At 38.4% G+C, this 27,961-nt stretch overlaps 2 protein-coding genes across 2 annotated transcripts in view; both read left to right on the top strand.

The window, feature by feature from the left end:
• The first annotated feature begins 77 nt into the window (after positions 1 to 77).
• Positions 78 to 16,437, top strand: LOC119728398 (ras-related protein ORAB-1). Its single transcript, XM_038200621.1, has 7 exons — positions 78 to 254; positions 6,823 to 6,895; positions 8,572 to 8,619; positions 10,396 to 10,443; positions 12,034 to 12,129; positions 13,037 to 13,168; positions 14,463 to 16,437. Exons 1-7 carry the CDS (start codon positions 232 to 234, stop codon positions 14,661 to 14,663), a joined length of 621 nt encoding a protein of 206 aa, XP_038056549.1. The 5' UTR covers positions 78 to 231; the 3' UTR covers positions 14,664 to 16,437.
• A 4,800-nt stretch (positions 16,438 to 21,237) lies between these two features.
• The window catches only part of LOC119728575 (ERO1-like protein beta), a 30,327-nt gene continuing 23,603 nt past the window's right edge, over positions 21,238 to 27,961 (top strand). The window contains exon 1 of the mRNA XM_038200865.1: positions 21,238 to 21,498. Within this exon, the coding sequence (XP_038056793.1) occupies positions 21,379 to 21,498 (120 nt within the window). The 5' untranslated portion in view covers positions 21,238 to 21,378. The remainder of the gene's footprint in view (positions 21,499 to 27,961) is intronic.

Here is a 27,961-nt window from a genome sequence, read left to right as displayed (position 1 = left end):
GGGTTTAGATAGAGGTCAGGTGATGCCACGTCGTTTGATGACGTCACCTCCATCCAATGACTACACCCCCTGCGCATAAGCAATTTATTTCTTCATATTGGCAGCCATATTGGAACTTCCTGCACCTGACTACGAAATTTTCAGCCCTGAAATTCGAAGCGGCCCTACGTGAATTTTTCCGTCCACGAGTGAACGGGAAAGAGACTTATTAGATCTGGGATTACACTTGCCATGTCCACAATGAATCCCGAATAGTAAGTATGGTGAAATTGGGTTGGAAAAACGAGACTTTCTGGTGGACATTTCCGCATTCATCATCGTATGTATGTCATGTATGTGTGTGTGTGCGCGTGAATACGTGTTCAGTGGTACGTCATCATGATGGAACCGGGTCGGTACCGGTAGACCCACATGTACAAATGATGTAAAGTCAAGATACATCAAAATGTGTGGGCAAATTGCCCGGCATGATGGAACTGTTTTTGGTCGGGCACTTCGGGTGTATTTATTGGTTACAAGACCCATACCTTAATCGGAAAACATATAGGCCTATTCCTAACATTTGTATTAACTTCACCATGATCATGATTGATGATGAATGATCCATGTTCACCAGTTCACCATGTTCCTTTTGTGCTTAGCTAGTCCGAGTAACTTGGACCCAACTTATCGCCTTTTTTAACATTTGGACATGGTCTGGTGATAGTAAGGTCCAAGCTAATAGTGCGAGCTGGACAACACAATCCTGTCATTGTCCCAAAAACCAACATTTTCCAACAAAACACCATCAGATTTCACCTTCAAAACGGCCTCTAAATTACTAGATATGCCACCTGAGGTACAAGTAGACATCGATGATTAAGATGGTTGTACTGAAGTGTACTTACGATCCAGAAGAAAAGTGAAATTTCCCGTTAAATTCTGAGAGCTCCCCTCGCGATCTTGAACACGTTAAATTTCCGACTCGTGTTAATGTTTGAACGACGCGATTTCTTCTTCATGCCCAGCGTACATTCGATGGTCCCCGTATCACGAGTGCGATTCCATTACCGAGCGCGTGCGATGCATCGATTATCGAGGGGAGCTCTCGGAATTGAACGGGAAATTTCACTTTTCATCCAGATCAAAAGGAATTTGTTATTGCTTGCTTTCACTAATCTGCTCTGCATGTAGACTGGTTCCCAGTCCTTTCACTGTTTATTCTGTTAGGCACAGGAACCAGTCTACCCCTTAAGAACTATTTCATATTATTATGTTTGATTAAAAAGTGAGTAACTCTAACCCTAATCACCCTGAATCCTTCAAAATCCTCTCTGCCAAAGTGGTGGAATTTGGAGGAATGAGGTTACATGGCAAAAATGCGCTACTGATTTCGTAGGATGCACTTTGAAAAGGTCTTTGGCCAGACCTTGAGTTGTTTTTGCTCAGCCACGCATAAATATAGGCCTGGATTATGCTTGAAATCCTCCGATACTGCTCCAGGATGATTTGCTCAGCCACGCATAAATATAGGCCTGGATTATGCTTGAAATCCTCCGATACTGCTCCAGGATGTCACTGGCCGAGCCTCAACGTATTGACATTCACTGCCACAGGATTTTGCAGGATTCAGGCAGTGGTCACCCCTCCATGGACCATATTCAAGAAATAATGGAGGAATTTGCAGGATTGAGGCTGTATGCTATTTTTCCACGAGGCCAATTGGAAGATTGTGCAGGATTGAGGCTACATCCTAGCAAAAAGGCCTAGGGAGTTAGGGTTAATATTTGTACTTACAGGTACTTTACATGTTCTAACAGGTCCTCTTCTGATTGTAGGCCTCATTCATCAGATCATCATAAATACGCTTATTGAAATTAGTTGTGAACATGCTGGTGGGGTCGGCGTATCTTTGTAAATATTAGACAATAAACTAGCATTTAAACAAATTTATTTCTCAGGGTTAAATTGATAAAACTAGCACGGACAGTACATCTGAATTTCAGATGTACTTTCAGTACAACTTGTTCAAACTAACCAAATCTTCCCGTGCAAAATGAAAAGCACACATTAATTAGGTATTCTTACCAGTTCACTAACAAATGTCTTCTATGCTTGATGTGTGATGATGTCATGCATCAATAAGGTCAGTTGTCTTAAATCAACCAATTATGGTGTAGATATGTTACAGGCCTTAACTGAGACTTTGGGGTCAATTGTGACACCTGATCTGGCTTTATTGTGTGCATAATTTAATAATCACCATTAACACCGCGTATGTGCGAGGATTGCTCCTTTCAGCTTAAAAATAGTAGTACACCAGAAGTATACATAGGCCTTCATGTAGGTAATTCTCTAAATTTGGGGTCTGTTTTCTTTTTCCTGTCTCTGTTGCTGACATAGTGTGATTTTATAATTCTGATGCCCTCCTTAACGCAGTCGTCCTCCAAGAGTGATTATGAATAGCAAACCACCTGTCCAACAAATTACTCAAAGAACGTTCTTAACCCTAAACTTCCTCAATCTTCCAAAGTCATCCGGGTGGTTTTTGGAGGATTTTGGAGGATTGGGGCTGAATGCACCGTACAATTTTGGAGGATTGAGGGCACATGGGCATTCAGTACAGGTTGATTTTGGAGGATTGAGGATGAATGGTGTTTGAAGAAGAGGAGGATTTTGGAGGATTGAGGCAGTGGGTATCCTGCAAAAATGCAAAATTTTGGAGGATGTTGGAGGATTGATAATGGGGTGCAAAAAGGGCTCATAGGGTTAGGATTAATGATACTTGAAAATTACAGAGTACCAACGTAACAGGAACAATAAAAAGTCACACTTTGGACCTTAAATGTATAGAATAACTCATGTACATGTACAAGTATGTACATGTATTTAACATGTACTTAACACATGTGTATACATTCATGTGCAGGCATACACTGCGTAATGGGGAAGTTTTTTATTGTTAAGCAAATCAGGACCGAGTTACGGCACTTTCTGCTGTCCCCACAGCATTTTTGGACCCCACAAATACCTCGTTTAGACGAGTGTATGTCCCCGGAACTACGGAACAAGTACATGTATGTGTGCATTTTCATCATGCACATGTACATGTACATGTATGTAGTATTATGCATGCTTGCATACTAAAAGCCAACTTTATTATGTATGTGTGTTGTCCATCGAAAGAGCTCACAAATTGATACTGAGAATGCATATATGTGGTATGAAATGTTTGAAGTGTTCAGTGCTATAAGTCAAGTGTTTATATTGGCTTCTCTTAGGTACATATAATACCTGTACAGATGTACATGTATTTTCAACAGCTACATGTACCTGTTACTGGTTAACTTTTTTTACAAATATATCAAACCTGCTGAAAAAAATTACTGTGAAATTTATCATTTCTGCCTGGTTGTCATTCCTATTGTAGAGACTGAATTCACAGAAAAGTGGTTGGCCTTATAGCAGAGAAATCAATACCTCACGTATAAATATATTGGCAAGTTGCTTTTTTTTGCATATAAATGAAATATTAACCTCTAATTAGTGTAGGTACATTTGAAAAGATTAGTACATGTACATGAACTCAGTGAATTTACATGTAATTGGGTCCATAGGTTATGTACTGTATATTGAGTAAAAATTGACTTGTTGGTAAATTTCCAGGAATAGCTTACATACATTGTACATGTACATGTCTGCCTCTTTCAATGAACTAAAAAGCCCTACAGATTGAGATACATGTACATGTACTTTAGTGTGCTTTAGCCTGTGAGGATTGTGGTAAAATGTCATGGTCACAACTTGCCCATACATGTATGCAAAGTAGATGTAAAGCATATATGACTGCTTGAAGAGGTGTGTGTGGCTTTGGCTATGGCTCGCAGTACACACATACATGTATGTGTGTGGAAAGTGGATTCAGTCGCTTTCATAGGCGCGTGTGTAATTTTGCTATTTATAGCCAAGTTTATCAGGCACGCAACTTTTCCTCGTATCAGCCGATTTCCCCATTTTACGGCAGACAGTCTTGATCAACTTAGAATTTCCGCATTTTTTTGTGGCTTCCCAGTTCCATTCCTACATACTATTTGGAATTGAGGACTTTAAATAGATTCAAATACCGATATGTCACAAAATGTCATGAGATAAAGGAAATAGGAATTACATGTTTTCCCCACAAAATACATGTAGTTGTAGTTCCGAGTCATTCAGGCCTTGAACTTCATGTGGGATGCAGCAAGGCTGCCCCCGCTGCAACCACTGGGCTTTTTAGGCCACAGAATTTGTGTGCACACTCATACTTGATGTACTCTTTGTAGGAATTTGCCAAATCCCAAGAACAGAATCACAGTCATGCTCAATGATACATGTTTTTTTTCCTGCGAGGGAAACACATCAACATTGATATCAAGTGAACTTGTTCCTGGGAGGAATGCAGTGTCTTGAATGTCACTTTTTTATTTAACATAACTGAGTAACAGTCAATCATTGCAAACGTGCTTAACCCTTGCTAGGCATTTTTGCCAGGATGCAACCTCAATCCTGCCAAATCCTCCAATTGCCTCCATGTAAAACTTGCATACAGCCTCAATCCTGCAAAATCCTCCATTATTTCTCGAATGTGGTCCTTGGAGGAGAACCACTGCCTCAATCCTGCAAAATCCTCCAGCAATCGCTGTCAATATGTTGAGGCAGAGCCAGTGGTATCCTGGAGCAGCGCGGAGGACTTCAAGTATAATCTACAAATGTAGAGCTAAATTTAGGCATGGCTGAGCATGAACAACACAAGGTCCGGCCCAAGACCTTGGCACAGTGCATCCTCCAAACTCAGCCTCGCATTTTTGCCATATATAGGCCTACATGTACATGTAGCCTCAATCCTGCAAAATCCCCCATTTTGCATAGAGGATTTTGAAGGATTTGGGAAGGTTAGGGTTAATAACAAAATAAGTTTCAGACTGAGAAACTTTTCCAATTTTATCAGAACAGAGACAATTGACTCAACTCTCCATAGACTTTTAATACAACTGACAAAGTGGTGTCTGATTATTGGCGTTCTTCAGTGTTCTTACTATATGCCAAACCGTTCACTGCAGTCTCATCTGGTGATTGTGTTATATGGCGTTCTTATCAAAACACTTGATCTATCATGTTGCAGTATTGAGCACCTCTTATCAATCCGACACTTTTCTGGAAGGTGTCATCTCACATTGCATTACGTATTCCTTGGGAAGTCACTAGGGGATCAGGGCCATCATTGCAGTGGGATTATTAAAAGGGTTGTTTGTGAAATGTAAATTATGCGGAACTTAATTTCAATGTGGTATTGTCCTATTGAGGTTAGGTATGTACACATGTACAAAATAAGTAGTACATGTAGTTTAATCCACATACAGCTCAATTTTATAGATCATGTGCATAGCAGCCATCTTTGTGGTTCTTGTTTTAATTCCGCATGGGTAAGCACGATTACACAGTACAAATCAGAGATTAAAAAAAAATGTGGTTATCCTAATTTTCTTCAAACCGAAGAGCGGTTGACCGATTTCATCGGAAGCTTTTATTCAGTTCATAGTAATGCTGACAAAAAGTGATGGGTGAGGTGCATGCAATGCCCTCCTTGATGTGTGGGTACAGTTTGCGGGATTCAAAGACACTGAGCCTTGATAAAAAACACTCCAGAGGTGTGATGTTGAACAAAATGGGTGGGAACTCTCTATCAGTCAAATGGGCAGGCTGGTCATGAACCAAAAAGACTGGTAACAGGTGAATGCAGTTACAATCAGAGACCGTGGAGCAAATTGGAAGGAGTTCCATTAGCTTTCTTTAACTTGTGTTACCCCCAAAAATGGAAGGCTTTATTGTTTTTAAGGTTGGTTTTAAATATCCGTTTTCCAAAATCCAAAACTACATAGTGGAATTTACACCGAATAAAAAAAAAAATCAGGATTTTGATCCGAACACTAGTACACCACTTGTTTATTAATCATTACTAAATAAGAATAACAGAAACAAAAATTACCTCAACATGGCTGTTGAGTGCAAAGGGTTTATACAGACCCATGAATCATCACTGGCATCAAGATTCAGGATAATGAAAATAGAATCTGAATCAGATTTTGTTTCTGTTGGTATGTTACCATTGCTTTCATTTGACCCCATTAAAATTGATGGTTGTTGGGTGCCATTGAAAAGTTAACACACTAGACCTGTAATATGTACATTGTGAGGGCTGCTTGCATTGTCACAGGAAATCATAGACTTCGAAAAATAGAATAAAGATTGATATTTATCGTGCCACAATGTGCGTTTTGTTTTTTTAAATTTTGCAAGACACACAAGTATTGGAATAAGGCAACTTAAGATTGTTTATAGTGGAAGAAAGATCAATAATGAACCTGCTAAAAGCATTGTAAGGGTACCAGGATTTACACTGCTGTACAATAGTAATGGTACATTTTCTAATTAAAGCTGGTTCATAATCAAATGAATGCAAATCTGAGCGAATTCGACGTAGTTCAACATTCTTAGATGTATTTTATCAAAAGTTGAAAAGTGTTCAAGTCTATTGAAAAATTTACATGACATCACAAAGTCGCATTCACGTTAGACGTTTGCTAAGTATACATGGTATATGAACAAGTATATGTGTGGAGTACATGTACACGGGTATACAGTGTATCACATGACATGAGGATGCTGATCAGCCTAAGAAAGAACAGATTTAAGATACGAAAGTATAATTGTGCACATACAATAGTTGAACGTAGTCACTGCTACAATGTATCATATTCACATTTACAAACGTGTATCTTTTCTTTTGTGCTTTCTCCTCCACAGTGATTTTCTCTTCAAGCTCCTGCTGATCGGAGACTCTGGTGTTGGAAAATCCTGCTTGCTATTACGATTCGCTGTAAGTGGAATCTCTTTGACATTTTATATGAAATAGGGCTTTTCTTAACATTGACTCTAACATTGTATGTGAGGTGACTATTACGTCAATACTTTGTTGTCAATTATGTAGTTATTTTAATCTTGTCATATTTCTTTCAAGCTTTAGCTCTGATGACATTTAGCCATGGGAAAAAAAATGTGTTGTTTATTTTGGTACTTTCTAAGAACCCCATCAGCTGTGCTTCTTTAAGGCCAAAAAAAAATAAGTCGGTCTCTGGTCAGCGCGCGCGTCGATTTTAATCATGCGTGTCGATCTTTTTTTATTCCAAAATGTTCCGCGGTAGCTCCAACAGCGCCCTCTATTTCCGCACCTCCTCAATTTTGTTTACCAAAGAGCACCCAGGAATGGGCAATTGCACCAAGGCAAATGATCGAAAGCACCAAGGCAAATTATGGAGGACACCAATGTACATGAGGACACCAAAAAAGCAAAATAGTACCCACCTTGTCTGTATAATCCAAGCTTGAAGAAAAAAAAAAAGGAAAAAAAAAAAAAAAAGCCGCGTGGCCGCGTCAATTCCAGAACTTTGGTCTGACCAGAGACAGAATATTTTTTTTTTTTGGCCTAACCCTAACGTACCTGAATCCATCAAAATCCACACCCCTGTTTTGGAGGATTTGGGCGGATTCAGGATACCTCCTTATTGAAAAAGGTGGGGGATTTTGATGGATTCAGGACAGTAAGCCTAGTGGTACTGCAGGATTTTGATGGATTCAGGATACCTCCATATTGAACAGTTGGTGGACTTTGATGGATTCAGGATCTCAACAGTTTAACTCCTTGGCTATATGTTTGGTGTGTACGAGGTATACACTGGTGGATTCTGATGGACTTACTGGTGGATTCTGATAGACTCACTGGTGGATTCTGATGGGCTCAGGACACCAACATTTTTTTGCAAGACAAAATTGATGGATTTTGGCGGATTCAGGATACTTTCTAGTAAAAAGCTCAAGGGGTAGGGTTAAAGTGACTTTCGGATTGCATAACTTTCCAATTGGCCTTATTCACGAGTCAGCCATGTTGAATTGAAAGTGAAGTAAAATGTTCATTTTTGGAACTTGCGAAGAGAAATAAAAGCAAGTGCATTACTAAATAATTCAAGTCTGCTTAAATGAATAATTTAAAATTTGTAATGAAACATTACCTAGTGTTTTAAGCCAGATTTAAAAAAAAGAAAGTCAAATAAGGCTGCATAAATAGTCTGGCGCCATCCCACTCAACAGTTAACAATTTATGAAATACATTCAGGGAACACGACAAACATGGCTACCTCGTGAATAGGGTCCATTGCACTTGATAAGGCTTCACACTGGAAAAATATTTCAAAACATGGTTCACTTTTCAAATGTGGTATTGTCACATGTATTACCCATTGTCCTATGTATTTTACAGTCTGGTGAATGCAGACATTGAATATACGTGTGGTTTGTAACCAGATAAAGGAATAAAAACCGAAACACAAGAATTGAAATCTTATTGCATTATGGTCTTATTTACATTTTGGTTCATTATAATGATTATGTTGCTCTACACCTACTATCACCCAAGGATTTTTTATTTCCTGTCTGCAATGGTTTAACGTTGTACTGAAACTTACCATTCATTTCCTCCTTGTCCCTTTCCTATTACAGGATGACACTTACACAGAAAGTTACATCAGCACAATCGGTGTAGACTTTGTAAGTTTCGTTTTTATCTTGCAAGTTGCTGTATACGTGTTATGAGATATTGAAGCATTCTTTCACGCCTATTATGGTACATGTACATAAAGTGAAAGAGTGTGATGTAAACAAAATATGAGTCAATTAAGTTAAAACAGTGAAACTAATCCGTTGGAAAATTGTTAAATATACACCGTATATGCAGAAAAAGTGTTTATATTGACGCTAAATATGTGTACCATCATTTTTTTCATGTTTGAGAAGACCATCATTTTTTGTTTTGAGAGTAAACATGTGCAAGTGATAAATTTGTTGCTTGCAAATGATAAGTGATTGCATTCTAAATGTTGTTTTTTTTGTGTCAAAATTGCCATTATTCTTGACAAAGTGAAATAATTTAGTAGGCTTGGAAATGCTTGTAAATGATAAGTGATTGCATTCTAAATGTTGTTTTTTTTTGGGTCAAAATTGCAATTATTCATGACAAAGTGAAATAATTTAGTGGGCTTGGAAATGCACCAGTTATTTTAAAATCTTGGAATTCATAATAACACAAAAAGTGAGAGCGAGATACAGGAAATATATGCATCATGAGGTGTTAAAAGTCACCCTTGTTAAATGTGCTGGTACACATGGTACATTGCACATGTAAATGACCCATTTATTAATTTATTCCCGTGAAATGGTTGAAAATATTTGATGCACGTTTGGATATTGATTTTTAGTTCGATGAGAATCAAAGTGAAGACTCTTTTTTTAGTCTCCGAAAAATAGTCATTCATTCAAACATAAAGATAGGAAAACAGTTCGAAATGCGCATCGAGTCCAATGTTGCTAGCATGAAAAATATTATAGTTTGATTTTGTTGCTTGGTGCATTCATATTATGCCATGCACGATGTATGTACATTGTAACAGTTTATTATAAAACAATCTTTAGGAACATCTGTCGCATCATCATGTTGCATCATCATAATCTGATGAATTTTTGGCTTGTAGAAGAAACTGTCTGCACGTAGTGTCCCCATTCACAGCAGGTGGATTGAATTCAGAATTGAATTTACCTGTAGTATCTTGATTTGTGACCTGTTCTCTCAAAAGCAGACGATTCTGGGCAGAGGTTGAAATTGAGATAATGCCAAAAAACGCTGGGGTTGATTTTTTTTGATTTTCACATTTTTGCATATTTGTAATCCTGAACATGTCTAAAATATACTATCAAAGTTTGAAACACTAATTTGAACACTAAATATAGTATTTTTGATGATTTGTTAAGGTATATCAGTTAAAGAAATTACTGTTTTGTGACGTTTGTGGCCATTTTCTCAATTCTCTACTTTTCGACACAATGAGCTTCAAAATAGCATAATTTTTCGCAGGATTGACCCGTTTCAAAAATTAAACCACCTATTTAAAGGAAAAAGAACACATTTTAACAATATATATGCAAAAATCTCATTTTTGACCTTATGCCCAGAAAAGTATGATTTTGACAGAACAGGTCACATTTTTGAATTTCGTGTATTTAGGACACGTGTCTGGAGATATATTTGTGCGGTTTTGTCTTTCAGAGGTTTTTTTTTACCTTTCATCAATTGGAAACCAAGATATGCTTTAACAATTCAACAGTCTTACATATCTGAAATATCATGTGTTCTAATTGTGAAACAAATTGCTGTAGTCCCTTGTGCATTTGTATGCTGTGTCTGTACGCCAATTGCCTTTCCTGTGTACATGCATAAAATACCTGCTAAAGAAACTCTCTGACTTACTTTCCCCTTTCTTCTATTTGCAGAAAATCAGAACCATTGAATTAGACGGCAAAACAATCAAACTTCAAATTGTAAGTACAGATTTGCACGAAAGAGCAACAGCCATTTTAAGTCTGGATCGGCATTTGTACGATCACCATTTTGTTCTAACCGCGCTAGCAGACAACTTCTGTGCTAAACCTGTAAGCACATTATCCTTAGTGAGGGGATGTACGCATGCGCTGAAGCCAGAATTTCTCGCTAACCCGTGAAGTACGCTTATAGTAAGCACGTAATTTTCTGCTACAGTAAAGCAGGGAATTTTTGCTAACGGTAAGCCAAGCCATGAAATTGGGCCTTGATGGCACAGCCTTTCAGCTCAATCTTTCAAGGGGTGTCAAACCCAATGTAATAGTGACTACCTGGTATGCTCTACCTATCCAAAACCAGCATATCCTTTGTGATATTGAAAGATTTGTACATGATATGTGTGGATGGAGGAAGGTTCTGTAGAAATGCATTGGGAACTAAGGGTACGTTTTCACATCGTATGGTTGTGAGCACGCTTATCAATGTACATTCATGGGGGCCCACATCAGTTGTGAAAGCATTGTGCACGCTATTATTCAAAACAACTGCCACATGACAGGTTATCTGAACATAAACTGCCACAATGGTTTTGCCATTGACAGGGGCCTCCATGGATGTACAGTGTTAGCTTTTGCCATTGCGGGGGGCCTCCGTGGTTGTAAAGTGTTCGCGTATTAGAAAATTCTATACTGAAGCATGGCCCTTTCTGCCATGCTGACTGAAAAAAATGAATACAACAAGAACTTCCCACACTGTGAAAAAACTGGTGCACCCAATGAACATCTTGCCGATGCCGCTGGGAAGGCGATAGATTGTCTTCCTTTAGAACTTTTTGTCCAGCTCGCTGTACAGTATTTTGATCCTTGGGAGTGGATTTCTTCAGTTTCAACAAAAGCTGGATCAGTGGTGGTTGTCCAGCAGATAATCTCTGTGCTGTAATGGTTCATTGACGACTGCCATGCAACAGATATGCCAACTGTCCTAGTTTCATTTTGTTGTGTGTGGGACATTTTTGGGTCAATCAAATCCATCAAGAGAAGGTAGTATGTTCATCTTTTTGTGATCTAACTAATCCCTGATTATGGAAATGAATAATCAGGATTAGTTCGATGCCAAAAAAAATGATCTACCTCCTCTTAACATGCAGGATTTGTTGGGGATTTAGTGAATTTTTCTTTTAAATTTTCAAAACCGTATGGCTTCTGGATTATGGCCTGTAAGTCTGAACATACGCCAAGCTCTTCAATGACAATTTACAGTTAAACAGATAAATTTTATCCTTTGTACAAAAATATGGATAAATTAAGACACCAACAATTTCAGGGTTGATGGCTCATTTTGGTTGAGCACCAGTGTGTTCCATGGGTCCGAGTGTCAAATCCCATTTCAGTAATTTTCTGGGTTTTTTTAACCAAACTTTTGTCAAAATACAACCTTCGATTGTTTCCAACGTTTATCTCATCACCCAATAAAACAAAATATTTGATTTCAGTCACAATAGGTATGATGCGAGGAAATGTCTCAAAAAGTCGAGAGAGTTCTTCATAAAAATCAGACTTTTGTTAAATGTTGTTTGTTGTTGGTTCTGACAGTGGGATACAGCAGGCCAGGAGAGGTTCCGAACCATCACATCTAGCTACTACAGAGGTGCACATGGAATCATTGTGGTATATGATGTTACAGATCAGGTGAGAAAGACTCACACAAATGTTAATATTCAAAAAAAAAAAAACCATACTGTTAAGAGTCAGTGCTGATGGGCATTCTAGCACATGCATTAGTAATATGAGTATGGTAATTCAAATAATTTAAATTTCTAATAGTATTTTTCAGACATGTAACCAAAGAACAAAAAAGGCTAGCTAAATGACTCAACAGAAATATTCAATTGAGGTGTGCTGCATTGAGTGTGTAAATTATGGTTTAGTTTAATATCAATTTTGGTTTAGTAATCGATTTCATGCAATTAGGTGATATTGTTTTTTTTTCTCTTGTAAAGCGAAGGCACAGTTGCATGTCTGTTAGCCCTAATGATCCCCATCCAGTTAAACTCCAACACCAGAATTTGTTGGAATCTGTTGGGATGAGTACTGCACTAGTAAACTGATTATGCTTTACATGGGGTGTTGGAATTTGCAAGAGTAAGGAAGTTTCCTTGTAAATCATCCTGGGGGGTTAGGATTAATACAGCAGCAGATTTGTAATAATAACTCAAGTTAGTAAAAATAACAAGAGTTTGGGGCCACATGACATCTTCGGACTCCTAGTTGAACTAGGAATTGTACTTTCTCAATTGAAAGACAACTTTTTTTTTTTAGAAAATCCAAATCCGACCTGGGTGAAACTCAGTTTGAGTTACTGGTACACCTTGCCTACCCGTGTTCAATGAGACCCAGCTCTGCTTATGGTGTACCCTTGTTGATTTCAACACGGGTTGGCGATGCAATAGTGTAAAAAAGTCCTTGAGAATTTTCTATTTTGTGTATTGTTCTGGGTGTATTCTACTATGCAGTTTTTTTCGCCACTAGTTTAAACGTCAAAGCAACAGTGGTTGATAACTCCATTCTTTCTCCTCTCTGACCGAATCCCTTTCAGGAATCGTTCAGTAATGTGAAGCAGTGGCTACAAGAGATCGACCGCTACGCGTCAGAGAACGTCAACAAGCTACTGGTGGGCAACAAGTGTGACCTGACGACCAAGAAGGTCGTGGACTACACAACGGCAAAGGTAAGGGACTGGAGTAGACCTTGACCTAAGTCTGCTGGGTATTTTGGCTAGAACCATAGAGCTATATTAAATTACTAGAGCACTAACTCCTCATTCTTGCGCGCGGAGCACTTTGAAGCTGTCCTGTGCAACGCAACGCGCAAATAGAACATACGCAAAAAGCATCTGCAGCGGAGGGACGCGCACGCATTGCGCTGTTTGGGTAGAGCAAAATGAAATACTCATTTGCTGATCGTGCATTTCGGTTTCGGGCGTATTGGCTTCGATAATGCACCTGTATGGAATACAAATGCAGATATGCAAATAGACATACAAAATACGTACACAATTTCTAGTTCTCCATAGGTTTGTGCACAAACATGGATGCGCCCATCAGGCATCTCTTTGCACATCGAGTTAGCGCTCTAGTAATTTAAAATAGTACTATTGCTAGAACGCAACAACACATACATCGAGTGCATCAGGCTCTATCATATGACTGATCTGGATTCTCCTCAGTCCTGCAAAATCCTCCCAAGCTGCTGATTGATTTTGAAGGATACGGAGAATTAGGATATTTTTTCAGTGACATCATGTAGCATCAATCAGCTGAATGCGAATATCATGTCCCAAATGCTGTATTGTGTCATGACTCAGCAACTTTTACATGAACTTTTACACTTTTAAATTGAAATCGAGATCCAGAATGTTGTGTTTTCTCGACATATACAGTATTCACAGAGCTAACGCTTCATCGGGTTAGTTGTTAACACCAGTCTTAAGATTTTTAGTACTTTTGTTGCTTCAAAAGAAAAAAAAAATGTACCCGTGACAAATCGTCTACTCTACCTTTAAATTGGATGTGATCTGCATATCCACTAATTTAATAATTAACTTGTCTTAACTTAAGATCAGTCTGAGGGTCGTCTTATCTCATTAATGCGTGCGTAATTTGTATATCGTCTGCGAAATCGTTGCCGTTAAAGACGAGTGTCGGCCTAGAGTTATAGTTTCAAGGAAGAAAACCACTGTAAAAACAGATTTGAAAAGATTTTGATATGTGGGTAGTTTTCAACGACTGTTTCGTCAAGTGGTAAAAACAAACATGAAACAGCCATCAAATTTAGTAGTTTTGATGTGTTTTGCTTAAGATGGGTTTAGTGAAATCGGTCTTGGGACGCGTCTTGGCTAAGATCGATCTTAGAGCGGGAACTCGTCTTAAGTCCTAAGATGAGTTGCAAGAAAAGATGAGCTTCATGAAATCTGCCCCTGGTCCTTTAAATTATATTCCCGTCCACTCCTCTTGACATTGCAGGAATATGCAGATCAGCTTGACATCCCCTTCCTCGAAACAAGTGCCAAGAACGCCACGAACGTCGAGCAGGCCTTCATGACGATGGCAGCGGAGATCAAGAACCGCATGGGACCCGGCAGCGCCCCCTCCGACAGCAAACATGACAAAATCAACCCCAGCAGCACACCGGTTAAACAAGGTGGTGGGGGGTGCTGCTCTTAATTACACGAATATAGGCAGAAAACAAATAAATAAAAAACACGGGGGCTTGTACTATTATAAATAGCCTGGTTTGTCTGAGAATCATCCTAGCCTGTTGTTTTGTGTGGCACGTGCTGGAATTGTGTCCTTAAAATAGCAAACCAAAAATTGGTGATTCCTTGTTTGATGTGGCCGTCGCGTCAACTCGGATGAAATTGAGAGAATGATGTCGTCACTTATATCTTAAATTAATGTTGATTTTTTTTTTCCTTTTTCAAAGTGTACAAAAAAAATGATAAGTTCTTGTGTAAATTTGTCTTTTTACTTTTCCCGATTTGTTTTTGTTTTCTGGTCTTGGTGTATTGTTGGTACTGAGGATTTTTTGGATAATAGCTGTAGCTGCTTTTAAAGGGATTTTTTTTCAAGACTTTTTTTTGAATACATGGATTTATGCCCTGATCAAGGTGAAGTTCTTTCCTTCAAACTCTGTCTTTGTGAATAAAACCAGCTATTAATCAGACTTAATTTCATCCAAACGAGAAACTTAGAAACTACATGTATCTTAACAGAGCTAATGTGACAGACAGTTTTAAGGACACAAAACTTGCAGTGGCATTTTTAAAACGGAATGCAAATTCCCAGGTGTTTGTTTGGCATCCGGGAAGGGGGTCGTAATTTTTCTTCCCTGTCCTTTTCCTCCTGTGATACCAAATAAAAGGGATATAAATAATTGTTGCAAAGGTAAGAAGTAATTATGTCATTCCCAACCTCTGTTACTGTGCAAATCACCTGGCATTGGAACTAGCTGTAAGGAATTATTTTTTATGATTGTTGTTTGGTAGGAATTTTTGAGTGTTTGGCTTATTTTGGGGAACTCCACGTATATATCTCTATGGAAGTTGTGGCTGTCTGCATGTAATATTGTGCATTTAATATAGCAATATTTATCATTGATTGTTGAAATTTAAAATAATGGACTTGAGCTAAATGAACTATTACGTTCAGCTTAGTTCCACGTATCACCAATGAAGCTTATATCTTTTTTTTGCTTTTTTTTTGGAAATGAAAATAAGGAAGATACTTGATACTTCCATCTTTGCTGAAACTGTCAATAAATACACATTCAGCTGGCAGTGTTTGGACATGTCCAACTAATGCTTCTGAGATGATTTCAGAATATCAGCCAAAACAACAAGGATACGAATAGCACTGTGTACTGTAGGTTTATTTGCTGACTGTTGATCCCGTAAGACCATCTCTCTACGCAAAGTGAAAACTGTCCAGAAGGGAAAAAGTCTTTGGAGAGTACCTGTCGGTGGATCGGTACTCTGTCAATGTGGTCTTGGTTAATAGCATGGCTCATGGCAGTCGATCACCGGTGACTAAGCCGTAGTCTGTACAACGGGACCGGCTTGATGATGAAACGGGTCAGACAAATCTGTTCATCAGTCAGACAGTATTTGAGTCAATTTCAACTGCAGTTGTCAATAATTTTCATCGAGCATGGTCCAGCAGTTTTTTGGGGGGCAGTTGTCACTCTGATACTCCTTGGTTCCGTGGAACTCCATTGTTACTAATAATCTTGTCTTAATTTGTCTTACAGATAATAGAACTTTAGCTTAGTTTTTGGAATTAAAATGGACAGATATATCATTTATTTGCAGGTATGTTTGAACACACCCCATCTTGTCCAAATATTTTTCTTGTTGATTTTTTTTTTTGTAGAAAGTATAACGAAGTTGTATCTCATTTGTTTGTCAAAATAAACCCCAGGTTAATTATAATTTTCTCGATACCACTGAGTGTCATTTCAGTCGTCATCATTGGGCAGGCAGACCTGACTGCTGGTCACTTATAAGGGAATTGAAGGGGGAAAAAGAAAACACGTTAGGTTTGTATCAAACAGGACCAAATATAAATTGCATGGCAGTGTTTCTGAATGAGTGGACAAGTTTTAAAGAATAACATCACTATTGTCGAATGTTTGCTTCATTGAATTAACAATAACCATTTTGTTGAATCTATTGCTCTCTGTGGGTTTCTCATTTTGAAATCACAGGAATATGTTAAATTAAGTTTTACTGATTTTTTTTGTTTGGTTAATGTCTCAAAAATTATCTGATCGAATATAAAAAAAGAGAGCATGTGTTGAATTAAGAGCACAGAAGCTCTTTATTCATTATTTTATGTTAATTTGTATGAATATCTTTAAAGTATGTATTATTTAATATGTTAACCGATGTAGAACAAGTCTGTGCACTGTATGGCTGTGCAAGTCTCGTCTGGGACGTAAAAGGAGAAAAAATGCTTTCATTCCTTTTTGTATCTTTAGTATAAACAGGTTACGGGCCAGTTGATGCTTCAGGAAAATTTCAGTGTAAAGCAGATTTTTGTCAGGATAACTGCAAACTTCACGATAATTAATGACACTATCAACTTCGCTTTTGCTTTCCAGTGTAACGAGAACTTGCCTCACTACCCCTTCTCTTTGGCTCAAAAGAGAACAAGACGTTCATTTGGCCATAAAGGGTGAAGGAATACTTCTAAATGCGGACAAAAAGAGGGCAACTTTTTGTAGTGATTTGCTCTTTTTTTAACATAATAAAATTTGTCGCGGTATTCTTCCAAATAGTTTAGGATGAACATTCAGCATTTTTTAGTTACAAAAAAAGCTGGTTTCCATATCAACGTTAAGCTTCTGCAGACTACGTAGACTGCTCAGACAGTACGCGGAACTGTGCCGATCGTCTGCCAGGTAATTTGCGTCTGTCTGAGTTGTCAGCGACACTTCCGGATGAAATGTTTCCATATGTCTGCATTGCAGTTTGGGTCATGTTTGCGTTTCTTACGTCGATATGGAAACTAGGCTTAATGGTTTCCATGTTGCAGCCAGGGCTCAGGGCTCATGATTACAATAATGAAATTCCAGTACAAATCAACGACTTGGTTTTATAACCAGTGCAGGTGAATAGAATGGACTCTGCTGGTACATGTGCTGTTTTCTATACTAACTGGACTGGCTGCCACCCACTGAGTGTCCATTGCACCTTGAAGTAACACATCTACCATCTTGGATCCCCCAAATGTCATGTTCTGCAGTTGATTTTTTTTTTGTTCACTCAAAACAACTATTCCCCTAGCATTGATTATCCTTTGCATTTTGGCCAGTTCTAGGAAATAGGTTGTTTTAAATGTCAAAAGCAGGGCAGAAAATACAATGTTTATTTTCATCCCCTTAACGCTGAAGAAAAAATCCAATACCAACTACGCGTGCGTCATGGGTGTCCCAAGATGGTGGCCAGCGGCTTCAGTGTGTAGGCATTGTCAGCAAGTCCAAGGCCCAATTTCATGGCTCATGGCTCTGCTAACCACAGAATTCCGTGCTTATGATCACCATTATGTGCTAACCGCGCTTGCAGAAAAATTATGTGCTTACGCTGTCAGCACAGAATCCTTAGTTACAGGATGTACGCAAGCGCGGAAACCAAAATTCCTCGCTAACCTGTGAAACACGCTTACCATAAGCACAGAATTTTCTGCTACAGTAAGCAGGGATGAAGAACCATGAAATTAGGCCCGTATTGGTCAGTGGATGGTAACCTGTTTCAGGCAATATGAACAATGAATACACAGATTTTTTCATTCAGGCTTGGGACACATTTAAAGGGAATATACAACATTTGCAAACATTGAAAAACAAAACTACCACATTTTTAAGAAATACCTCACTAGGATGTTGGTAAATAACAGTCTAAAGCATCCTGTAAATTATGGCACCTGGTGTGAAATCATTTTCAAGAAAAGTGGTATTTTGTATAAATTTCCAACAGTGGTCGGCCGACCACCGTTGGAAAAACCTAACTATTTTTCAACTACTGCTCCAAATTTACCATTTTTTTCTCCAGTCCAAATTGTGTTTGCTATTGGTTACATGTTCGTGAATGGGTGCAGGCCAGCTAGACTGGTTTCCATACCTTACAATTTTCCGGCATCTATAAATTGATCCATTTTATCTTTAGTGGAGTCAGGGAACCAGACTACTTGTAGATTTTTGGTTTTCTTTTTTCCCCCCAGTATTTTTCGAACACAAAACTGCAAATATGTCAGTGTAACAATATTTGATCTATTATACTAACCCCCAAAATAGTTCATTTCTGAAAATTACAACAAAAGCCAATGATGTACATTCCCTTTAACATCAACAAAATTTTTTTTCTTAGATTAGTGAAGAGGAATGTGATTTTGTTTGTATTGGCGGTCAAAGCCTTTAGATTAGCCATAGCCATTCTGCTCAACCAGCTTTCAAGGATGGCACTATGGCTTACATGTTAACGTCGTCGTTCCTGTCTTGTCAGACACTTGTTGCGTGAATTTGCTGATGAAGTCCTTGTCTCGATTGTAGTGCAAGCCACATAAAAAAGAAACACAAACATGTAAATACAGAAACGCACTTTGGAAATTTTGTATCTTAGGTATTAGTGTAAGTTATGACCGTGAACTGTACTTGAATGTGGGTGGGACCAGAGGATGGGTCAAAGTTCAATTTCTTTGGTATATGGTGGTTGGGTTTTTTTTCAGGGGGGAGGGGGGGGGGGGTGGAAAAGGGGTTGGAAAACCCCTCTGGTTCTGCCCCAATTATCTACACTTGTTTACTAATTCCTGCTTAATAATTGTTTGAAATGCTCTGTTTAAACGACCCAGATTTCTTCCAAATAACATTTAACCATTTTTGGTAGCACATGGAACTACAAACAGTTGATACTTCTCCAGTTTTTAATGGGAAAAACCATTAATGCTCGGATCTATCGTCAGAGTTTATGACCGATTCCCTAGTAAGTGTGTTATTGTGCATTACTTGAAGTAATTTTTAAGCAAATTGTATTCGAGTAAATCAGCAAAACAACCAATGCGCAACTCTGTCTAGTAGTATTAAAAGGTAACAAATGGCACTTCCATACCCTTTAAACGGACTCATTATAACCATACAAGCCTGTTTTTCTTGTATTGCCTATTTCCCCAAAATGTGTTTTGTTTCGGTTCGATACCAAAGAACAAATCATAATTAACGACGAGGATAATCCTCAATTTGAAAAAATGATTTCCCAAGCACAAAGTAATAATGCTTAAAAGTCCCAGTGCATTTTTTTTTTTACATTCATGATGGTGTTGAAATTAACTGTCAAATCAAAAAGTATTTCCTCGGTCTAAGTCAATCCTAACTGTGTTTCATTCATTCCTGGCCGATTATGAATATTCATGAGGTGGTGTTTCAATATTGAACTGATGTGATATTTGTAATTCCCTACCCCCTGTAACATTGTCCATTACGTTTTGTTTTTTTGTTCACATATACCACTGGTATACATGTAGTTGTAGAAATAGTACACAGTCCCACACTAAACTATCCAACGTTCATGAGATTGTTTAATTTATATTGTGGTTAAAATTTACTGATTACAGACCTAGCTGACTGGGTTTGTCATATGTAATGCAGTCGAGTTTATATTATAATTATTATTACACTGCTGTAGTTTTGCTTTTAGTACATTAATGAATAATTGTAATAAAAAGAATTAAACGTTAGCCTTCGATCAGCGCCTGTTTGGCAGATTAAGAAAAAAAAACAAAGTAAAAATGTATGAAACCTCACATTGTAAATTAAGAAATGGTCTTGTCGAGTGGGGCTCTTAAGAACATTGCCACTTTGGAAATAAATGAGGAATGAACTTCAGAGGGGAACTAAATATCTGTCTCGGTGTATCTTTATTTTTGTAGTATTTGTTCAGTGTGAAGCTGTTGACAGCAGCCATCTTGCAGAATGTATCAACAACGTGCGAAAAATTTGCTACTTGAGTGTATCCCTTTGGAGCAAAAGCTCTGCACCTCTAAGATGGCTGCCATGAAAAGGGTCTATAGACCTATCTTTTGTTTTATAAATCTGGGGCCATCTGTTTGGCAACCATCAGTGACATAAATTTCACTTTTCAGCTGTGGTCAACAACAGATTTTGCTCCAAATGGCACTTTTACAATTACAATGAAGACAAACAAGAGATGTCATCTTCATTATCTGCTAATATTAAATTTAGTGTTGAGATTAAAGAGGTATTTTTTGTCGGAATGCTAGCTTGAAATTTCATTTTAGCAAAGTTTGGCAAAAGTATGGTTGCTATGCAGCAAAATTTAGGTCTATAAGATGAATATCTACAACGAAAGTGGCTAAGTTCTTGGATCTTCGTTGATTGAAGGGGAATACCTTGTGAGATGAACACAAGTCATTTTAAAACTACCCTCCCCCCCCTCCCCCCCACGCCTTGCAATCCTCACCCTCTTCAAAAACCCTTAACAAAACTTGTTGCTTATGTTTATGCCCAAACATTGTTTCCACCAGCCTACGGCAAAGATTTGCCCGCTCCAACTTTTCCACACTTTACCCGGTCCCCGCCCCCTCCAAATCTTGACCCAATTAGCCCATATCATGACGTGTCTTTATCACAGCCCCTCTCTCCTTTTATTATTCCATCAACTGTGTAGGGCGCCACCTTTTGACACATGTCTGGTTTCCCAACGACCATTAACGGTTTATAAACGAGGACAAGCACCATACTTATTTTCTAAAAACATACCGAGACCGGATGATTACAAAAAGTCACGTATTGCACGTCCTTGCACGTGTGTAAAAATGACATCAACATGAATATTTCCGTTATTGTTTGACAGAGAGTGAAGAGAACAACATGGTGTACGTGATGAGGCTCATGCTGCTGTGTTTTTGCTTCGTGTGTTTGCAAGATAAAGTCCTGCTCGACGCACAGAAACACAACAAAAGTGGGGCGTTGCACCGGTGTTTTTGCGAGGTGAGCCCGGTTATCCCTCCCCATTCATCAATGCAATGTTGGAAGTGTAGCCGGCTAGTTTAAAGGGCGATCGTGTATCTACGGGCCCGGTTCCTATATCCGTTTTTAAATTATTTGACAAACCAAACTAGTTAGCGACAGGTATGTCATAGATTTAAAGGGCAGGGTTTTGAATTTTTTAGGGAAATTTGGGGGTAAATTAAAAACTAGACTAAAAAGTAAAATGATGATGACAACGACAAAACGCAACACGAAAATAAAGATGGCGATCATCGCGGGGTGTACCGTGCATGCGCAAAGCGCGCTGAATCGCAAGGCACCAACTGTAATCTGCGTAGGAAAATTGTAATTTCTACCCAAGAAACTGTTCAAAAATTACAAAAAAAAGGTGTCACTATTATTAGGCATGTCAAGCTCATTGCTTAATGATAATCAGAAAGTGCTGCCTTTTTTAGATGTCTGTTTTTTGTGAAATTTCCAGATTCGTTTGCACACGTTTGCAATTTTCTGATTAGCCTATAAAGAGGGTGAGTGTGCTTCTAATTTAAGCAAAAATAAACTACAAACTAAACCTAAATGTGAAAATTAAAATTTGACAAAGTATGACATGTTTTTGTACAATGGTGGAAGTGTGGCCTTTATTTATGGAGGTAGTCCAGTAAATTGGCCACATTTATGGGGCTATAAACAGGTATGTTAATGTCATTAGAGGGCAGGGGGTTGATTGTTTTAGGGAAATTTTGGGCTAAAATGACGATGACAGCGCGGCGACAACACTCGACCCGAAAATAAAGATGGCGATCACCGCGTGATGTACCGTGAGCATGCACGGCTCGCTGAATCGCAACGCACAAACCACGCAGGAAAATCGTGATTTCTACCCAAGAATCTGTTCAAAATTGCAAAACGGGCGTCATTAGAATTGAGAAAAAGTCTGCTTTTGATTGTAAAGGTGATTTTTGAGCAATAAAAAAACATTTTTGACTCTAATTTGAGCAAAACAGGGGTCCTACACAACACGATTGCCATTTTTAATACTACATGTAAGAGAAGTCTGTTTTTTGTTGAAAGGGTAATTTTTGAGTAATAAAAACACCCTTGACTGTAATTTGATCGAAACTAAACATGGGCCTTGTACACTACACGATCGCCAGTTTTTAGCGGCTTGCTTTCAGTTTCAGTAAAAGAATATTGTTCTTTTTTTTTATTTTTAAATTGACTCCAACCATGCCAACATGTAATTACAGAGTAGTACATTTTTTTTTTGTGATTTGTGGCTCTGGAGGATTTTTTTTTTAAAGGGAAATAAAGTGCGAAATTGTAAAATGGTCTGCTTCCCATCCAGTGAATACATGTATGAAGTCACAACAGGTCGTACTATTAAGCGTCAACACAGCGTCAACACAGCGCTGCCCCTGAGGCAACATGGCTGCCGAATTCGGAGCTGCACGGAGAGCTCGAGAGCCAATTTTCTTGAACTGAAAATTGCAATTTTCAGACATTTAACCTATTGATTTTATGCCAAAATTTCGTTTTTGCCCATAGTGCACAGTTTGAACACTGCTTTTGTCAATTTAAATGCGATTTGGATTGTTGACGCTGTGTTGATGCTTCTGAAGTTCTGTGTGTGTTGATGCTGTGTTGACGCTTCTGTGTGTGTTGACACTACATGTATGTTGACTTTTTAAAGTGGGGGGGGGGGGGGGCGGATATCATATCGTTTGTTCCCTCCCTCTTTTTTTGTCCACGAATAAAAATTGTAGCCTACATAAGATTCTATAGCTCAGAATAACCAATTCAATGACTCCAAACTCAAAAATAATGTTCAAATGATAATCTTTGCTGAAAAAATGTGTAAAGTGGTCAGAAATTGTAGAATACAATTATTTTCGGGATCCCGGCACGCCATTAGGGTTTCGTGCTTCGCGCTCACATTAGTTCTGATCAAGGTATGCCCCCCCCCCCCACTTTTGAAAAGGGATTGACGCCTTTGATCATGAACAGTATGTTCAATCTTTAAAGAGCTTTTGACTTGTCAAGTGGGATGATTCTATGGTCAATTGTAGCTCGACAGGTCATTGCAAGATTTTGCAGACAAAGGGAAAAAGTACATTGTAATTTTACTGTCCAAAATTTTGGCTTTCTGTCATGTCTGTCTGTAGCAAGTAACAGAGTACCAATGTGATTTGTACACATTTTCTGCCCATTAGGGACTAATATCATTTGCGTTTTGACCTGTTAAAACCCTTTATATAGGCCTATGTCACTAATTTGCCCATATTTAAGTGTTTTACCCAGTCCAATGGGCAGAGACTATGGCACAAACTATGACCAGTTACAGTTTGTCCTCCCATCTTTAGTACCGGTTTAAACATGCACACTATGTATGTAAGAAACTAATAATAAAACAAAACAGCTCCTTTGGCATAGAATTTGAACCTTTCCCTATGCCTTAAAAGCAAAAACTCACAATAACACCTACAATTTGCAAGTTAAAACCAGGTGCCAAAATGAGTACAAAAATCAAAGATTTTAGCAACCCCCCCCCCCCCCCGTTTTTGGACCCTAAATCATGCTACATGTAAACTGCATGTACCGTACTTCCATCTCACTGTCACACCACTAAAATTAAAGATCTTGTTGTCCCCTTTAATTTGATGCCACACGTGTTGTTGTGAAACTTGTAGTTCTAAAGATATAACAAATTTCATTTTTTTAATAATTTGTCCAATTCTTCATGGAATTGCCCATGCGTAATTTTTTTTTTACTTAGTTTTCAAATATATCTGGTTTCCAAAATCCAAACTGAATTGTGGAATTCAAACCGAATTTTAAAATATCCAGATTTTAATCCCACCACTACAAAAACTACTTTTCTTTCTTTCTTTCATACAGGCGTACATTTAGTGCATTTGTATTGCAGCCTGCAACAATTTCATAGAATCTATCGTTCCACCTTTTGCAGACTTTGTGATTAACATTATGCCAATCCACCTGTAATCAAAGCAAAACACAAAACCAAACATCCCTTCTCAATTGATAAATATCATTCACATGTTTAATGAGAACTAGATTTAACATTGATTCTGTTAGAACATGTACATCTACATGTAAGCTGAGCATATTAATTAGGTAAGGTCAAAATTATATTATGGTAAAACTTTCTGAGAAAAGGCAGATTTCATTATCATTACATGTTTTTGGCTACAGGTTAATTGCTTGAACCCCCGTGTCACACAGGGTGAGTAAAAAAAACGAAACCCAAATGTCAGGACCATTTTTTAAAGTGAAGTTCTGCATGCAGCACTTTCAATATCTAGGATATGAAAGCCCAATTCGTAAGCTTTCTTTTATTTAGTACAAGAATCATTCAAATCACTCATGTACTTTTCACGTTACGGAATTTTAAACACAAACACCGTTTTAAACTTCTGTCCACCGATCACAAAAAAGGTCTCCTGACGATGACTAGAGCAGGCTAGTCAAAATGTTGAGACCAAAGACAAGTCCTGTTAGAACTTAAAGCAGGACTGTTCTTATCAGAACAAAAACTACTTAGCGAAAGTTGATAACAAGGCGGACAAGTTCTTTTCAGAACTAAATATCTTCTAAGCAGTAGTCATGGTACATGTAGTTATTACCACATGGTGTTACCGCAAACCGAAACGATACCGATACTCCACCATGCAAAGCCTCAAATCTTATAAAAAGGTAAGTGTTCTTTCAGATAACATGGCTAAACGAAAACAATTGACACACATCCCCATGTGAATTGTTTTCGTTTTGCTGAAAGAACACTTACCTTTTTTTGTGATCCGTGGACAGAACTTCAAAATGGTGTTTGTGTTTAAAATTCCGTAACGTGAAAAAGTACATGAGTGATTTGAATGATTCTTGTACTAAAAGAAAGCTTATGAATTGGGCTTCATATCCTGGAAATGCTATGCAGAACTTCACCAAAAAAAATGGTCCCGACATATGGGTTTCAATTTTTTTGACTCAACCTGTGTAGTATTGATTGAGTACAAACTGAAACTGGTTTTCCTAGGGAAACGTGGACGAATGTGATTGGACACTGATGATGATTCTATTCATTTATTTATGATTATCAAAATTTGACACTGTCCTGTCCTATGTGTAGATTGAACACGTACGTGTAGATTTAAGATTGCTTGAACAGTGCAAAATACATTTTAAGAGAGGGGCTTTGTTGCACCATTTCATTTGTGATTCGCAGAAATTAATCAACATTGATAACTTCTCAAGGATTTGTCTTTTTACAGCAGACGATATTTACTTGTCTTTTTATTTTTAGTGGAATATTGATATAAAGTTGACAGTTCTACTTGGCAGAATTTGATTGGTTGATGTAGGGTTTTTATTTGGAGCCGCTTGTCAAAAACATCTGTTCGACATTTTATTGATGAATTCAGTTTGCCCAAAGTGAAAGCTTTCATGCATTGTACTTGACAAATTGTCAATTTATCTGTTTGGTCTGCATGGTAGCTCTTTCTTTTTGAAATAAAATTGAATACATGTACATGTATAGGCCCCTATTAGTTTTACCATCTATCTGGTTTCTACAGCCTGTCCTTCGACCAAAAATATCACAATTCGGAAAAGGGAGCCCTTTGGGATTTTTAAGTTAGACCATGTCCGATTATGTTGTCTACAGCTATTATCTAGATCTTTTAACAATTGCAGGCCTGGACTTTTGTCTGAAGTCAGACTTTTTTAATCTTAGAGAAAGACATTATCAGTATAGAAAGAAATGCATCTTTCAGACCTTTCATCCAATTGTGAGAATTCTTTTTAAAATTGACAATCTCATCAATTGAATCTACCGGTATACATGTACATGTATGTGTATGCAATTGACATGAAACAAATGTCCGAACTGGTAGCTGAAGCATAAATTTGGAAGCCTGTTTCGGACATGGCCGTACTCAGAACAAAATTCTATGTGACCTTCAACACTGAACATTGGTACACATTGTACAGGTTGACCTTGCCTTTTGAATGCATTTGGGTTTGTCATATGATTTACACAGGCAGTATGAATTACCAAGATTGATCACTTTGATATTTTGAATTCATAGGCACGAAAGTGTTTCAGAAACTGTACATGTAGATGTACCGGTGCATAAAATGGATAAAATACAGCTTGTCTTTGTACACATCACAGACAGCTACACACACTTACCAGAGGCGGATCTATTAGGAAGATGTTGGGGGGGGGGGGGGGGGGGAGAGGCAGGGCTCGATTTACCCGGTGCACGCATGCACCAGTGCATGTAGATTTTTGCTTGTGCACGTAGCTTTTTTACTGAGCATGCACGACGTGCATGTAACTTTTTTAGCCACCAAAATACTCATTTCATGCATATATTTACAAATGAGTGAGAATAAGAATAAAGTTTGTTGAATACTTGACCAGATAGTGTACAAACGTGTTATTTCTTTTATATATCCATAAATTATTCCTCTCTGCAGATTCAGAGTTGGCAAGATCTCGACGTCCTGCAACCAGTCCTCCGATCATGCATGTGATTTACCACGTGATATATGCTGCGGATAAGTTGGTATCACACTGACGCTCCGGGCATTCCTTATGTCCGAATCATAAGTGTGATTCCAAATTATTAGCTGCGTTTATCACGTGGTCTCGTTATTAGCCAATCGGACGCCGCCTATCATATGCGCCACATGAAGCAGATGGGTAGCTCGGAGGGCTTCGATAACTTTGCACGCAAATGACCCTGGGTACTTGTGTCACTTGTCGGGTTAAAATCTAATTTCAACACGTTCGTATGGGTCTTCATCGACGGCAAATTTCGTCGAAATGACAATCCTGAACTCACGGGAAGGCAAATTTAGATTTCTATGTAAGTACTCAACATATGTACGAAATTATGTATGGGGGATCAATTTCGCCATGTTCGAAATGCCACAACAGCGTGGCGTTGTTTACAACGCCACGTTCACGGGTCTAGGCTTGAGCATGATTGAGTAAAAAAGGCTACATGTTTGTACTGTACTGTCTGTAGAAAGTTCGATAAATCAAAGAGAAAGAATGCCTTCAGAGAAGCAGACAGGTGTACACAGTGTAAGTCAGTTATGGTGCATGTGGGTTTTTCTTGGTGCATGTAGGTTTTTTGGTCTACTTGCACCAGTGCATGCCACTTTTTTTTTGTAAATCGAGCCCTGGGGGGGGGGGGGGGTTAACACCCCACCTTGACCCCCCTTAAAAAATCAAAATGTGCCTGCTGAACCCCCCTCTTGACAGTTTAACCCACCTCATGAGCTAAACCTGGATCCACCCTGCTGACAAGGGCGGGAAATTAGAACAAAGTTATGGGGACTTTCTCCTGTCCCCATAGCATCTTCGGTCCCCATAATACCATGGGACAACATGTGTGTAGTCCCCACAGTTACAGTTGGTTTTGTACATGACCCCAACCGC

This window comes from Patiria miniata, unplaced genomic scaffold (genome assembly GCF_015706575.1).
Source record: "Patiria miniata isolate m_02_andy unplaced genomic scaffold, ASM1570657v1 HiC_scaffold_20, whole genome shotgun sequence".
NCBI classification, from domain to species: domain Eukaryota; kingdom Metazoa; phylum Echinodermata; class Asteroidea; order Valvatida; family Asterinidae; genus Patiria; species Patiria miniata.
This window is presented reverse-complemented; position numbering and strand designations above follow the sequence as displayed.

What these genes read in the sequence shown, in the direction of transcription:
- LOC119728398 (XM_038200621.1), top strand. Translation starts at nt 232, where the DNA reads ATGTCCACAATGAATCCCGAATA. An exon ending in TCCACAATGAATCCCGAATA is followed by an intron (nt 255 to 6,822) that starts GTAAGTATGGTG and finishes TCTCCTCCACAG; the next exon opens with TGATTTTCTCTTCAAGCTCC. An exon ending in AAACAATCAAACTTCAAATT is followed by an intron (nt 10,444 to 12,033) that starts GTAAGTACAGAT and finishes TGGTTCTGACAG; the next exon opens with TGGGATACAGCAGGCCAGGA.